Here is a 15,339-nt window from a genome sequence, read left to right as displayed (position 1 = left end):
TAGGAACCCTTAATGTGACTCTTTAGTTGGTGTTTTCATCCGGTTGGCAATCAAAAACGCACCCACACCTGAGTTGCTGGAGCAACCGGTGCTGCTTGCGGTTGTAGCTGAGGAATTAAACACTTTAACGCGGCGAAAGATGGACTAAACTTACTTTGTGTGTGTTTTTCTAGTGTGCTGCGCACTTTGACAAGGTGAACTAACTGTAGTTAGTAGAAAAGGGGCTGCATGTAGTGTTATTTTGTTGGCTAACAATCGGTAAAAATGGATACTGACTAATCCACAGAACGAGACAACTACTGTTAAAAGTGTGTCGTAAATGCCTCGTCGCACTTAAGGCGTGTTTCGACGACAATCATCTTGAAGCTGCTTTCTAATTTGCTGGGAAATATTAAAACACTCGTTGTTATTTTAATTTCAAATAGGTAGTTATAGAGTTAAGATGTCGGCCATCAGCAGTCTTGTGCCTGCACGGTTCCTGACCATCATTGCCCACCTTGTTATTGTCATCACCATCTTTTGGACGAGGGTGAGTTCATTAATACTCAGGGTTCGTTCGTTAAAACATTGCAACCAGTTTTCTTTTAAATCAGAAAGCTCCTTAAACAAAAATATGCAGTGGAATTTTGAGCTGGCAGTAATCACAAGGCTCTATCTAATACATTCTAGTTGGCTATATTCAAGCTTTTTTTTCCAGCTGAAGCACTGTATCCATGTGTTAGCCATTCCTGCTTGAGTCAGAGATGATTGACACCACGTCTGTTGGTTTTACAGGAATATAACGTGAAGGCCTGCCTGCCTTTGGAGTACACACAAGAGCAATACAACAGTGAAGACTTAAAGTAAGGACAATACTGTAGATTACATGCACATTGACCTGCTTACATCGTGTACCCGTGTGTGTGTGTGTGTGTGTGTGTGTGTTTTGCAGGTTGGTGGTGGCGCTGTCAGTCACACTTGTGCTGTTTGCGATCGAGCTAGCTGGGTTCTTCTCAGGAGTGTCGATGTTCAACGGCAGCCAAGGCTTACTGTGTATCCTTCATCCACTTTTACATGTTCATGTACATATGAACACATATGACGTACATATGCGCCGGAAAAGTGGCACTTTTTTTTTTTAAAGTCTTTATATTATTTAATTATGCTCTTTTTTAAACACCTGATTAAAAAAAAAAAACTATTTTAACAAGGTTGTTCACTTCCTATACCTACTGTAACTCACTGTAGCAAGATTAGCTATAGAGGAAATACATGTAGATTTTAAATGATAATATGGAGGGGGGGGTCAGATTTCAATTAAATGATATGCAGTGCTCACTGTCATCAGTTGTCCAATAATTCCATGACTCTTGCACTAGCAACAGGAGCCCATGCCAGTGGCTCGGTGGCTCTGCTTTACTTTCTATTTGAACAGTGGGATTGCGACATCTACTGGTGGATTGTTGCCTTCTGCAGGTTAGTTTTCCGTAGTTTTCCAAAACTTTTTTTTTCCCTGACATTAGCGTCACCCAGCACTGACAGTCCACTGCAGCGCATCCGTCTCCTTGTCTTTTTTTGTGTTTGAGAAGTGGGAGTGCTGGACATATTGGATTATTTTTGCCCCCTGCAGGTTGGTGCACGTGATCTGATTTATTTTGATTTGTATGTACAATTCTTACTTTTTGGGATAAACTACAAAAGGAAAATAATATTTGTCTGTGATTCTATGTCGATCTCTGTGTTTTCTTTTAGTGTGTTGCCTGCCTTAATGGAGATTGTTCTGTTCATTGCTGTTTTTGGACTGGCGAAGAAGCCATTATGAAAGGCTGCCCAAGTGTGAAATCCCAAAATCTAATGTGGATGTGTGACCACATGGATGAATATAATGTAGAAAAGGCATTTGTTGTATTAGGTTTATCGTGTTCACATGTAGGCAACTTGGTAGCCTAGTGGTTACCACGTCTGCCTCATAGTCGATACATTCTGGGTTTGAATTTCATTTTGGGCCCCTCTGTGTGGAGTTTGGCTGTTCTCCTTGTGCTCGTGTGTACTCTGACTTCCTCCCACACTCCCAAAAACATGCATTTTAGGTTCACTGAAGATTCAAAATTGTCCTTAGGTGTAAATGTGTGTGTGAATGGTTGTCTAAAGGTCCCCTGCGATTGGCTGGTGGCTTGTCCACGGTGTACCCATCTGCCTCCCAAAATCAACTGGTAAAAGCTCCATCTCACTTGCAACACAAATGAGGGTGAGTGTTATAGAAAATGGATGGATGGATGTTCACATGTATTGCTTTTGTATTGTCTGGTAGAAGTCTATTACTGCAGCTGTGAATGTATCAGACGTAAAATCCATCCATCCATTTTCAGAGCCGCTTCACCTCACTAGGGTCGCGGGCGTGCTGGAGCCTATCCCAGCCATCATCGGGCAGGAGGCCGGTTACACCCTGAACTGGTTGCCAGCCAATCGCAGGGCACATTCACACCTACGGGCAATTCAGAGTTGTCAATTAACCTACCATGCATGTTTTTGGGATGTGGGAGGCAATGTGCCCGGAGAAAACCCACGCAGGCACGGGGAGAACATGCAAACTCCACACAGGCGGGGACGGGCATTGAACCGCGGTCCTCAGAACTGTGACACAGACACTCTAACCAGTTATCCACCGTGCCACCCAGATGTAAAATGATAAATAAAATATGTATTTATATTTGACTCCTTTCTTTACTGTTTCAACATGTCTTGTTTTTAATACTAGTATCTATTATTAGTTAGAAATGCAGTGGGCCGGGCTAGAGACAGGACCCGACCGCGAATAATGAAAATCTGTGAAGAATTTACGGCCATTATGATTGCATTGAGAAAAAAGTTTTAACCCAAAATAATTCTTGAATAAACAGGCATATACTGCCAATAAGAATTGTCTATACAAAATGGGGGGTGGTTCACCCTCCTGCCCTCTTCCCCCCAAACAAAACATATAAACACGTTTAAAAGATAATAATAATTCTAAAAAGAAATCCATGGGTGCCGAACTGAATATGCGGAGCTCTACTGTATTTTATTTCAAATTATTTTTTATGATGGTATTTTTATATTTAGGTTTTGATTTTATTTTAATGCAATTACATATTGTTTTTACTAATATCCTTATACAAAGATTCATTATTGTATTACATATAATTTTATAGATATTAGTTTTTATTTTTCAATTTCATGTACTTTAGAGGTTATAAATATTATTACGCCAGGATTTATTTTTATAGCTATTATTATTTTTAATTGTTATAGACCTGTTATTATTGCTTATTTCCGTTTTTGTATGTTATTTTCAGCACTGTTAATTCGGAAATACTGGTCCCACCTGTAATTATTTCCGGGTGAAGGTTTCTTCGTTTCCTAGAGGCAAAGTGTTACCCCTTCCGTCTTGTTCGACGAAGTTAAATTGGACCTTTTTAAAAATACATACAATAAAAAAAATAACCACTGTTACGAGATAACTTGGAACCATGGGTATGTATTCCACTCTTAATGATTATTTATTTATTTGAGTATGCAGACATCGATTCCCGTTGCTCCGCATAAGTAGTAGCTAACTACTACTACTGTTCGGCGGTTAGCTAACTAGCCCTGACTTATGACATTATTAGCACTTAATGTTTGATCGATTATAGTAAGCTTTAATCTAAATACGCACCTTTGTTTTAACGTTACTGGCTACTCTGTGGACTTGACGTTAGCATTAGCTTAGCATTTGTAAGGCTTCCGCTTGAGCACTGACGTGTCAGTCGGGAAGGCGTTAAATTGAAGTTAAATCACAATGAGAACAGTTTTAAAACATGAATTGCATACAGCGCCATTATTGTATTTAGATAACGGCACGAGTTGTTCCGAAACTGGGAAAACTAGGTCAATACAAGAAGTGTATTTTTAAAAATGCCTGTACAAGCTATTAGTGTATTGCTTTGTTTTACATTTACACTGTTTCAAATTATTATGCATATACGATTTGAATTAATAAACATAAAACGTTATGTTTATGTTTTATGGGGAAGTTTTTGCTTGTCTTGTTTCTCCTGTTGATTTAGTTCACTGATATAAATGTGAAACGGAAAACTATGCCTTATATTTTCGTCCGAGCTGTTAATTAGCTAAAGTAGGAAGGAGTAATTTGTTTAGCGTGTTTGTTTTACTGCAAGTATGCACTTTTTTAACAAAATGATATGACATTATTTATTGCAATTTTTGTGTGTGTACCTCCAAGCTATGGTTCGCGGAACCCCAGGGGTTCCCGGACCCAGGTTCGAGAACCACTGTGTTATAGAAGCTAATATGTAAGCAATAACATTCACTGTAAATTGGATTGACGAGTTAGGAATGTCATATGCTTAATAATTTGGGAGATAGTGTATTCACTTTTTTATGCAGAGAGATGTTGAATCTTTTTCCCCTTGTGTAGCTAATTACTCTAACAAGACTATGAGTCAACATGTCACCAGTGTCGTGCACTCGCGGACTAACTTATTTGTTTTTGTCCTGGCAGCAGTGAACACGGGCACGTCTCTGGTGCTATCCAGTCTGCTTTCGGTGCTCGTGTTTGCCGGCATGCAGATGTTCAGTAAGCAGTTGGCCTCCACCGAGTGGCTCACCATCCTGGGGGGTTTCCTGGGCTCAATCCTCTTCATTTGCTCCCTCACTGTATCCTTTATGTTCATGGGACTGATCACTTGACTTATTTTTTGTTTTTTCTCTCTCTCTCCAATTATGTAACATTCACCACTACAAATGCTTAACCTTAACTCAAGTTTCTTCAGGCATTTAGTAATCTGGAAAATCTGTTCTTTGGGAAAGGGTTCCAAGCCAAGATCTTCCCAGAAAGTAAGCAAGAAATAAAGTAATGCAGGATGAAGTTATATTGGATTTATGTCTATTTATTATATTTATTTATTTTGTCGTAGATTCAATGTTAACTGTTTGATTTCAGCTTAATCTACTAATGGAACCTGGTTGTGTTGGGCATCTTTGATGGTACATACCGTATTTCCTCAAACAAGAAGGAGAAAACATACTAAACGTTAGTGTACTAGGCTTTTATTGGAGTGGAGGCCTGTATTTGTACAAATGCTTTTTAAATGATAATATTTAGCAACTTATATTTATCATATATTTTTCCATATAATGATTCTAAATTAATGGCATTTTTCTTACAATACAATAGTTATTCATCATATAATTCATCAATACAGTAAATTATATATACAGGGTATCAGAAAAGACACTGTACACTTCCTTTTTTCGATTTCATTTCAGATGTCATTCCGACAGACGTGAGACCATCACCATTTAACAGCTTAGGCTTTACAGTTTTTGTAAGGATATCATTCCCTTGGCCATGACTCGCCAATTGACATTGAAAAACTGTAAAATTGCACCCTGGCAAAAGGTTTTTCTGTCCCCGACTGTAGTTCAGCGTCAGTTTGAGAAACCTCATGGCCGTAACACTGCTCCGTTTAGTACAATTTACGCTATCCATGGCAGGTTTCTCAAAACATGATCTGTTCTTGACAAACCAAGCCGCAGTAGGCTTGTTACTATCACCACTGAGGAAAACACGAAACTCATATAGCAGGCGTTCGCGCAAAGCCAAAGGTTTCAAACAGTTTCAAGTAAAAGATTATGATGCTTAAACAATATGAATTCAGTACTGGTAAAGTTTTATCACTCGCCGAGCCATCCGCTGAATCGAGCTTTTGTTGATGCTAAGTTCCAGTGCAGCCCTCCGCATAGACTTTTCCTGCCTTTGCGCAAATGCCTACACAAAGAGTTTGGCCTTTTCATCAGTATTTGTAGCAGCAGGCCCTTCGCTGCATGGTTTGTCAAGAACTGATCCTATTTAGAGAAACTTGCTATGGATAGTGTAAATTGTACAACGCGACAACTGCAAAGCCTACTGTAAGCTGTCAAGTGCGGATGACCTCACATATATCCAAATACCTGAAACAAAATAGAAAAAGGGAAGTGTATAGTGTTTGTTTTTGGGCGAGATGTGGGGTATACCCTGTACTGGTCACTAGCCAATCGCAGGGCACATATAGACAAACAGCCATTTACACACATTCACACATCTTCAATGAACCTAACATGTTTTTGGAAATGTGGGAGGAAGCTCAGATCCCAACCAGAACCTCTCAACTGTGACGCAGACTTGCTAGCCACTAGAACATTGTTAAGTCAGTCATGTTTTTGGAGTGTGGGAGGAAGCCTAAGTATCTGGAAAATGTTCACACAATCACAGTGACAGAGTCAGGAGCTGAGATTCCAACCTAGGGCCTCAGAATTTTGAGGCAGACGTGCTGACTACTTCATTAGGGTAATACCGACTGTATTAGATTACTCTCAGGAATAGGGTCTCAGCCCTGCTGCGACAAAATGTAAGTAATTGACTCCCTTCCACAAAATGTTTTGTAGCTGCCTATATTAATAGTTTAAACTGTAACTATACCATAAACTATGATCCCAAAACACTTTAATATAATGTCAAACTCATCTTACATTGACCATAAAAAGAAAAACCCAAAAGATGATTTTTGAAAAAAAAAAAAAAAATGGAAGTACACGTGCTGCTACGAAGACTTTTTCATAACTTTTTCGACGAACAACTCAGGCAAACCTTACTTCCTCCCTGACATCGCTCAGTCGAGATGTATCACTTCAACGCCGCACTGTGCTTCTCTCCTATGAGAGAGGCCTTTGGCACCATCTTGTGCAGCTGCGCATCGCTTTTACAGAAAAAAAATCCCCAAAAAACATGAATGATTATTACTGTAATATGAATACCATAATGTAACAGTAGCACAAAAATATATTGTACAAATGGTTCAGAATGAATTAGATTACATGAAATTAGTTTAATGCCTGGAGAGCTATGCTATATGGACAAAGTTTTATATATAATTTTATATAACAATATACATCTTCATATAGTAGTTTTCCTCTAAATTAAATGAAATTCATGGCAATTTTATTGAATCCTTTCTCCATTTATTTATAAAACACTTTTTTAAAAAAAAAATAGAATACACAATATAATGAAGAAAGGACAAATAAAATTCAATAAAACACAAACATCGAGTGGAAAAATACCATTAAAAATGTCTGGTAGCTACTGTGACATCAGCAAGGTGAAAAATTGGTTAGTACGTGTGACCTGGGTTTGAATCTCTGTTGGACATCTCTGTGTGGAGTTAATTTTCTCTCAGGCTTGCGTGGGTTTTCTCCAGGTACTCTGTCTTCCTCCCGCATTCCAAAAAACATGATGGATGCATTGAAGTGTGGTTGTGAGGGTGCCTTGGGTTTTGCTGGCAATTAGTCCAGGGCGTACCCCGCCCAAAGTCAGCTGGGATAGGCTCACCTGGGACCCTAATGAGGATAAATGCTACAGAAAATTGATGGATGAAGATGATCAATTTAAGTAACTCAGCAAAGGTAGAATGTTTGTTCACTCTATTTTTTTAATTAGCGCTCAATAGATTTTGCAAATGTACCCAACAAAATGAGCATAATGTGTTCTCCTTGAATAACGTTGAACTTTCAGTTCTGCTGTGCCTGTGCCTGTCCTTGTTTGCATCCGGTCTGGTTCATCGTGTGTGTGTCACCACATGGTAAGTCCTCCTCTTCACTTTACTACGCTCCACATATACTTCTGTTTTTTTTTCCTGAATATATTATCATTCCCTCCACACAGCCTGATCTTCTCCCTCTTCGCCCTGTACTACATCAACAAAATATCCGCCGCCCTCTACCAGGCGGCCGCACCGTCAGCGGCACCCACCAAGGTCACCACCAAGGGCAAGAGGAAGAACTGATAAAGAACTGATGAATGAAAACAAACATCCTGATTCTGACAGAAACTTTTATTGGGCAGCTCCACATTCCATTAAAGAGATTACTTCATCCCATCCAGTTACTATTTGTTTAACACGTTTTCATTTTGTAATTAAAAGCAATGAGAACCATTCAATATGTCTTGTCTCATTTAGACTGGTAATAACATTTGTTTGTTTAGCAGGGGCGGCATGGTGACTGACTTGTTAGCACATCTGCCTCACAGTTGAAAAAAGCAAACGGCCATAAAGACAGTAAAAACATTTTTACTTGTGGAGGCAGCACTTCATACACTACACAGCGTGCATGTGGTGTATAGACACGTCACCACACAAATAGTGTCACCACATTGACAACTTTACCAAGCAATCACCAGGAAGCTAATGCTAACGATAATGTTTCAGATTTTGTGTTTCAGCCGATATCTGAAAGTGGCTTCATATCTTCACCTAACCTAGCTCACTGTGCCATGGGAAGAAAAAAATGGTGTTTGGGCATTTTCCACTGTTATCTAACAGTGAGGGAAGATAACAGACATATTTACTTGGTTGCTTAATTTCACACTTGATGGGTGGTCAGGTACTACACCAACTCAACTTGTATACAATTTACCCTATTTATATACAAGCCATTTAAAAAAATCCATCCAGCCATTTAGTAAAGTGCTTATAGAGCCTATCACATCTGACTTTGGGTGAGAGACGAGATACACCCTTGACTGGTTGCCAGCCAATCGCAGAGCACAAATGGACAAACAACTATTCACAGTCACATTCACACATATGGACAAGGAGTCTTCAATGATTTAACATGATGTTTTAGAATGTGGAAATAACCAGAGAAAAACCGCACAGGGAGAACATGCAAACTCTACATAGGAAGGCCACAGTCCAAATTTGAACCTGAACCTCAGAACTTTGAGGCAGTCACCATCACCACGCTGCCCATTTAAAATTCCATTCATAAATTCCATATCTCCTTTAATATTGCCCTTATGCCTGGATCAGACTAAAAGACAAATCTGGTCTTGCTATAAATAAATACTGCTATAAAATCTAAACTAAAAAAATCTAAATCTAAACTCGGTCAGAGAGTGTTACCACTACACGACTATGTAACTATTCCGCCTTTTACATGACTGGGCTTTAAGCTTGTCGTATCAAAAACTGTTGGGGAGGTGTGACTAGAAAAAATGTCACCGCCAACACGAACTGATACAACCGTATAGTATAGTAAGTCTTTGATTATGTATCCTGTATTATATTGTCTTGTAGATGTATTTTCCTGCTTTTTTACATCATGGCCAGGGGACTACAGATGAAAACTAGCCTTCTGGCTTTTTTAACCATGTGTACCTCATGTGTTTTATGAAATTGGATTGTCCCCTTTAAAATAAACTGATTTTTTTTTAAAAAAAGTGACAAGTTTGGGCATGTTGGGGGAAAAAAAGAACAAAAAGAAGAAGAAAAAATGTGCTCGGAGGATGATGTTTTGGGCTGTCCATTCAAGGATTGCTTGAGGTATGTCCACATACTTTTAATACGAGATGGCTCACAGGCAAGCAACAAAACATTCTGTAGCCTAGCAAGCTAGTGCTATCACTAAAGTTTGTAGAAAACATGCCGACGTTCTATCTTATCATGCTCTAAAGCTTCAGTAAACATGGGTTTGTACTTGTAAATAAATGTTGACAACAGCAACCAAGTATGTTGACAACGGGAAGCACGGGAGGCGAGTCACAATACGCAATCCTATTGGTCGACGTCAAGGTGCGCTGTCGGAGAGTTGTCGTTGATATGTCACACTATACCTAAGCTATCAAAAAAAAAAATCAAACAATACCTTTCATTTTAGGGCTATCGTAGGGCCAAATCATTGGTCTTATTATCTCACGCTACAAGTAGTTTTGTAGTTCCCGAAAAAAAAATATGACAGGCCCGATCTGGGAAATCGCCCGTGAATATGGGGTGCCGTTTTGTAAAGCTGCTCCCACCAAAAATAACAGCAACATTTTGTCACGTTTAGCTTCAAAAGGTGTTTTAAAAAAGAAAAAAAATTGTTTTAATTTTCGAGGGTCACTTTTCTGCACATTTTGACTTTATAGTTAAATCCAAATATTAAATGTTACACCTAACCTAATGCTATCAAAATCCCTCATTTGCCAATTATTGGGCATTAGACTATCAGACGGAAACAAAGCGAAGACACCTCAGGCAGCCAAGAGGATTCAGAAGGAATGTGGTATTAGGAATATTTCTGCAGTTTTAACACTTCAAATTGTGCATGTTACTGTGGCTTTTAGTGATGGTAAATATACTTTTTAGCAATTAAAAAAACTGCTTTGTTTTTTTTTGATGAACACTCGGGCCTACTACGTTACTGTATTTCATTGTTTTCATTCTGGTGGCACTTGAGAACTAAGTATTTTTTGAGGTGGTACTTGGTGTAAAAGGTTGAGGGAATCGCTGTTTTGGGCTAGAGTAAAAGTTTTTAACGCACCCTCTCATTTAACAGCATGAGAAATGTCAATTCAAATTACGATTATAGAGTGTAATTCCCCCTCTGCGCTTCAGTAGGAAAAAGTCAGCTCTGTGCTTTGGAATATTGGAGCGAGGAAAACACATCTTGGCAGTTGTGTTCAAATGGGTGTGTGGAGACATGAGGTCATTATTTGCTCTCACTCCCTCCCACTACTTCTTTCTTCATCTCTCTCCCGGGGCGTTGCCCGGTTGACTATATATACTCAAATAAACTCCGAGTGAACTGCTGCTTTTCTTTCAAACACATCCTGCACACTCAGCCTCCTCCGAGTTTGGTAAGTCCCTGCTTCTTCATTGGGCACTTTTTGGGGCAGATTGCACTCATTTTACGCTACTACTGTCCCGGAAGCTGTAATTCAATATGGATAATAGGCAGACACACTTGCAGAAGCCTAAAATGTCAAATATTGATTTAAGTGACTTGTTTTTCTCTGTCCTTCAACGTTTATTCTCGGTTTCACGCAAAAGGTCGCATGTTGGCCACTGGGGTTGTTTGCCATGCGTCATTGGGTGGTCTTCTGTGGTTTGGGCGCATTGCACTTCTCCGTGTGACAAGTAGCTGCTGGCCTGCTTCCTGTCCTTTTGTTAAAAGTGATTCCATTATTCTCTCTTTTTTAACGACCTTTTTTGTCTCGCTGAAATCCAGTAGGAAAAAGGCGGATGTGGAGCAAAAGGCAGCAGCCATGAGATAAGGATGTCTGTTTGTTACGGAACATTTGGTCTAATATTAAAAGAATTTGCTCTGAGTGCCAGTGAAAGCAACACCCGTATCCTCCCTTAGTGCTACACTATTTGTATTGGCTGTCGATGATACAATGAGCTGTTTGTCTTTATGAGACCATAGCAATGGACAGCTTTTGAAATATACATAGATCATACTATCATACCAAAACATCATGAATCATAGCTTTCTTACAATACATAGTCGATATACAACTGGCTCTAATATTGCTATTGTCACTGTGACAATACACTTATTTAAAAAAAATAAGAAGAAAAATATTTGTGATTTTTAGATATGCTGTAAATCTCCGTATTGACCCAACTCAGTTATCAAATGATTACGTTTTACCTTAATCAGTTACACGGCTACCTTTATACATGGTTTTATTCCCATATATCATCAATCATATTATCGCACCATTGCAGGAAAGTGATACTATCAGTATTATTGGGCAATAATATAGTATCGTGAGCTATTCTGCCATTTCCACCCCTACTAATAATAATTATTCCTGTTATTTCTCCATTTACAGCACCTACCTGTCTCTGCAGCCATGACTGACTTGGAGAAATGCATGGAGAACCTCATTGTCATATTCCATCGCTACGCCAAAGACGACGGCGATGGGAAAACGCTGAGCAAAAAAGAACTGAAAAAACTGTTGGAGACTGAGTTACCCACATTCCTCACGGTGAGAACATGCTCTCTCGATGCAATGTTGGGCAAGCTACTTACAAAATATTGAATATTACTAGCCACTCAAATTTAAATATAAATAATTATATTGCAACATTACTAACTCTGAATTGCAATGTCTTAAACTACTTCTGTGTTACTTTTGAGTTTCTCTCACCAACAACTGCTGAGTTCAAGGGTATGGGGAGCATGTCGGACTGATGGTTAGCACGGCTGCCTCACAGTCCTGAGGTTGGGTTTCGACTCTCGGCTTTGGTCGTTTCTGTGCAGAGTTTGCATGTTCCCCCCATGCTTGCTCTGGCTTCCTCCCACATTCCAAAAACATGCATGTTAATCATTGAAGATTTAAAATTGTCCGTAGGGGTAAATGTGAGCGTGAGTGGTTGTTGTTGGTTGTCTATATGTGCCCTGTAAATGGTTGGCAACCACTTCAGGTTGTACCCCACCTCAGCTCACCAATGACTCTAATGAGAAGTCAGGAAAAGTTATCGATGGGACAAGTTACAGTACAGATGGCTGGACAGACGCTGATGGCCTTTTTAAGACTTGTTAGCACAGACTGAAATAAAAAGTCACGATCAAAATATTATTGCAATTCTGTATAGTTGCAAGTTCAACAAAAGTTTAAGATATACTAGTGAAGGCTTCCATTACTGCCTTACAACAAAAAGCTATAATGCCTACTGTTGTGAGGTGTTATTGTCATATAAAATAGCCGCCAAAACAATTAACAATTTTCCGTTCAAAATGATCTTGTGTAAATGGCCCCTAGTGGTCTTCAGTTTAAAACAAATAAAAAATACAGCCCCATATGTAATCTAATGCAGCATTAACCTATACCAAATAAATGTTGGGCCGAACAAAATAGAACTTCCTCCAATGCTAAATATTAGCATGCTAACCACCTGCACCCACCCAAAATGTTAATTCTGGAACATCTTTTATCTCAATGGACAAAAGCCTACTTACTGTATATAGGTAGAAAGCTAACATGCTAACAGTTGGTACAAATAGCCATATAGCGACAGGAGTACAAAAAGCAGTAAGGATTTCACTCCATGTCCTGTGGGCAGGTACTGTTTTCCAATGGTGGAAAAAAAAGCTTCCAAATCCGACCGATCCAGACCAGTCCAGATCCGATCTGGCCCGGATAGTGTTTTACTGTCATCTGCCTTATTCATTGCACCAAAAAGCATGACTGTGTCTCTTCTTTTTCCTTTTTTTTTTGCAGACTCAAAAGAACCCCAAAACGGTGGACTGCATCTTGCAGGACCTGGACCACAACAAAGACGACAAGTTGGACTTTGAAGAGTTTCTCCCCCTGGTCGCGGGCATCTCCATGGCCTGTGAGAAGTGTTACATGCTGCGTCAGAAGAAGGGAAAACAATAGAGGAACCAGACACTTCTGTTCTGGAGAGTCTGTTCCACAAGTATAAGCAAAGCTTTGATTGAATATCACCTTGTCTGTCTGATTAGTCACACCACGAAAGGCTGTTTTTGTATTTTTATTCTGCATGATGTGAACACATGGAATCATTTTAGTCCAAAGACCTCCACCCTGCTCTTACTGCCTCTGAAACACAGCTGGTGGCCTCAGAATTCTTCGGCACTACTATCTTATTTTACTTACAATTTTTTCTTCTAACCCCTGTGTACTAAACCACAAAGCTAAATACTGTACGCCTAAGTAAGTGATTATAATTATAACTTTCACGGCTGAAATAAAATGTTAGCCAGCAGAATTGCTTCTCTTCTTTTTCTTAGGTTACAGTTGCATGGCCAGTTGTTGCTATGCAGACTTCGACAGGGGTTCCAAAAATGCATGCTTTCCAGTTGGATTTACAACACAGCAAAACACTAAAGCTGTAAGCAGCGATGATCAGACCCTCCGCCTTGTTTTCATGGCAAATTCTCAACATGATCAACTTCTGATCCCATGTTCCGCCCATATTCAATGGCGTGAGAAAAAAAACGTAACAATTCAGCACCACCTATATGTTTATAGAAATCTAAGATATTATTATTAAGATGGCTATTCTGATTGACGCTTGTTTAGGCGTATCCCCATTCCCTCGGACTTCCTTAAAGCATGATCCCTAGAAATAACTTCAAACCAAAATGGTTGATTTACTGTTCTATTTCAGGCATGGGTCCTGAAGACTTTTTCGTGCATCCCTTGATGATATACATCCATCCATCCATGGGAAAGTAGTGGTCTGAACATAATATGTTTACAGCAAAAAAATTATCTTTGTTCATCTATCTGTGCCATTGACGTATAGTGACAGGCAAAACAATTTAATGTTCTTCCACTAGATGGCAATTAACATGTGTATCTGCTTTTTGTGCCATGGGAGTTTTTTCTACTGTAAAAAATGTGCCTTGGCTCAATAAAGGTTGTGAAACACTGACCGAGACTAAAAAAATATTGCTGGAGCCAATCCCAGCTATCATCGGGGAGGAGGCGGCGTACACCCTGAACTGGTTGCCAGCCAATCGCAGGACACATTCAAACAAACAACCATTCACACTCGCATTCACACGTACAGGCAATTTAGAGTTGTTAATTAACCTACCATGCATGTTTTTGGGATGTGGGAGGAAACCGGAGTGCCCTGAGAAAACCCACGCAGGCCTGGGGAGAACATGTAAACTCCACACAGGCGGAGCCGGGGATTGAACCCCGCTCCTCAGAACTGTGAGGCAGACGCTCTAACCAGTCATCCACCGTGCCACCTGATTAATCCATCTTAATAATAATAATCATTAACACCACTACCAAGGGGACTAAATACAATGAAAAGCAATACCCTGCTACACACAGGAGAGAAAGGACAGGAAGGCTTGGCATGAACACAACAGAATCATTCCAAAGACATCCCAATAAGAATTATAGAAAGTTTCTTCATGGTATACGCATATATACAGGCCTGCGATTGGCTGGATACTGGTCCAGGGTGTACTCTCCTCTTGCTCAAAGTCAGCCAGGATAGAATCCATCTGACCTTAATAAGGACAAGCGCTATAGAAAATGGATGGATAAAATACATACAATGTCCTGATACTGCACTGGTGGGGCACTGCCCCGCTTGCCCCTATACTACAAACACCATACAGCTTGAATGTCCAACAGGGCTGGCAGGATGATACATGATTTGGCACCAGAGGTTTGTAAGTGGTTTATATCACGTCCTTAGAACACGACATAGTTGTATCTGAGGAATTTAAAGCATGTGCTGTGTTGCCATGTTAACGTTGCTTGTGAGTATACAGTGTCTTCACTGTTAGTCCACACTAGGATCCTTTCATTTCCATTGGATTACATTACTTAGAGTGCCAAATCTAACCAAAGGCAATTTATTTATCAATATAACAACACTAATACACCGAACAAAACAAAATGCATACTCCCTCGTAATTTTGATTGCTACATTTTAAATGGGCCTCTTTTAACTTGAAACTTAAATGGAGATTCTTATAAGGCTAAAGGTTAGCATGTATCAGATTTCGCTTACC

At 39.6% G+C, this 15,339-nt stretch overlaps 3 protein-coding genes across 6 annotated transcripts; all 3 read left to right on the top strand.

Annotated features, from left to right (window-relative positions):
• The first annotated feature begins 56 nt into the window (after positions 1 to 56).
• LOC133402026 (transmembrane protein 107-like) lies at positions 57 to 2,661 on the top strand. 4 transcript variants are annotated; one of them, XM_061675579.1, is made up of 6 exons: positions 57 to 194; positions 426 to 529; positions 775 to 842; positions 932 to 1,032; positions 1,513 to 1,609; positions 1,732 to 2,661. In XM_061675579.1, the coding sequence occupies exons 2-6, from the start codon at positions 443 to 445 to the stop codon at positions 1,799 to 1,801; spliced, it is 423 nt and encodes a 140-aa protein (XP_061531563.1). In that variant the 5' UTR covers positions 57 to 194; positions 426 to 442; the 3' UTR covers positions 1,802 to 2,661. The 4 variants fall into 4 exon arrangements, with proteins under 4 accessions (XP_061531563.1, XP_061531564.1, XP_061531560.1 ...); XM_061675580.1 differs by lacking the exon at positions 1,513 to 1,609 and adding an exon at positions 1,359 to 1,455; XM_061675576.1 differs by having other exon boundaries at positions 1,359 to 1,609.
• A 707-nt stretch (positions 2,662 to 3,368) lies between these two features.
• krtcap2 (keratinocyte associated protein 2) lies at positions 3,369 to 7,999 on the top strand. The gene is made up of 5 exons (XM_061675575.1): positions 3,369 to 3,492; positions 4,523 to 4,677; positions 4,794 to 4,857; positions 7,574 to 7,640; positions 7,724 to 7,999. The coding sequence occupies exons 1-5, from the start codon at positions 3,489 to 3,491 to the stop codon at positions 7,842 to 7,844; spliced, it is 411 nt and encodes a 136-aa protein (XP_061531559.1). The 5' UTR covers positions 3,369 to 3,488; the 3' UTR covers positions 7,845 to 7,999.
• Positions 8,000 to 10,564: 2,565 nt separating this feature from the next.
• On the top strand, positions 10,565 to 13,565 carry s100a10b (S100 calcium binding protein A10b). Its single transcript, XM_061673953.1, has 3 exons — positions 10,565 to 10,678; positions 11,660 to 11,818; positions 13,055 to 13,565. The coding sequence occupies exons 2-3, from the start codon at positions 11,681 to 11,683 to the stop codon at positions 13,211 to 13,213; spliced, it is 297 nt and encodes a 98-aa protein (XP_061529937.1). The 5' UTR covers positions 10,565 to 10,678; positions 11,660 to 11,680; the 3' UTR covers positions 13,214 to 13,565.
• The last annotated feature ends 1,774 nt before the right edge of the window (positions 13,566 to 15,339 follow it).

Source organism: Phycodurus eques, chromosome 4 (genome assembly GCF_024500275.1).
Source record: "Phycodurus eques isolate BA_2022a chromosome 4, UOR_Pequ_1.1, whole genome shotgun sequence".
In the NCBI taxonomy this organism is placed as follows: Eukaryota; Metazoa; Chordata; class Actinopteri; order Syngnathiformes; family Syngnathidae; genus Phycodurus; species Phycodurus eques.
The sequence above is the reverse complement of the archived record's forward strand: the minus strand, read 5'-3'. Positions and strand labels throughout refer to the sequence as shown.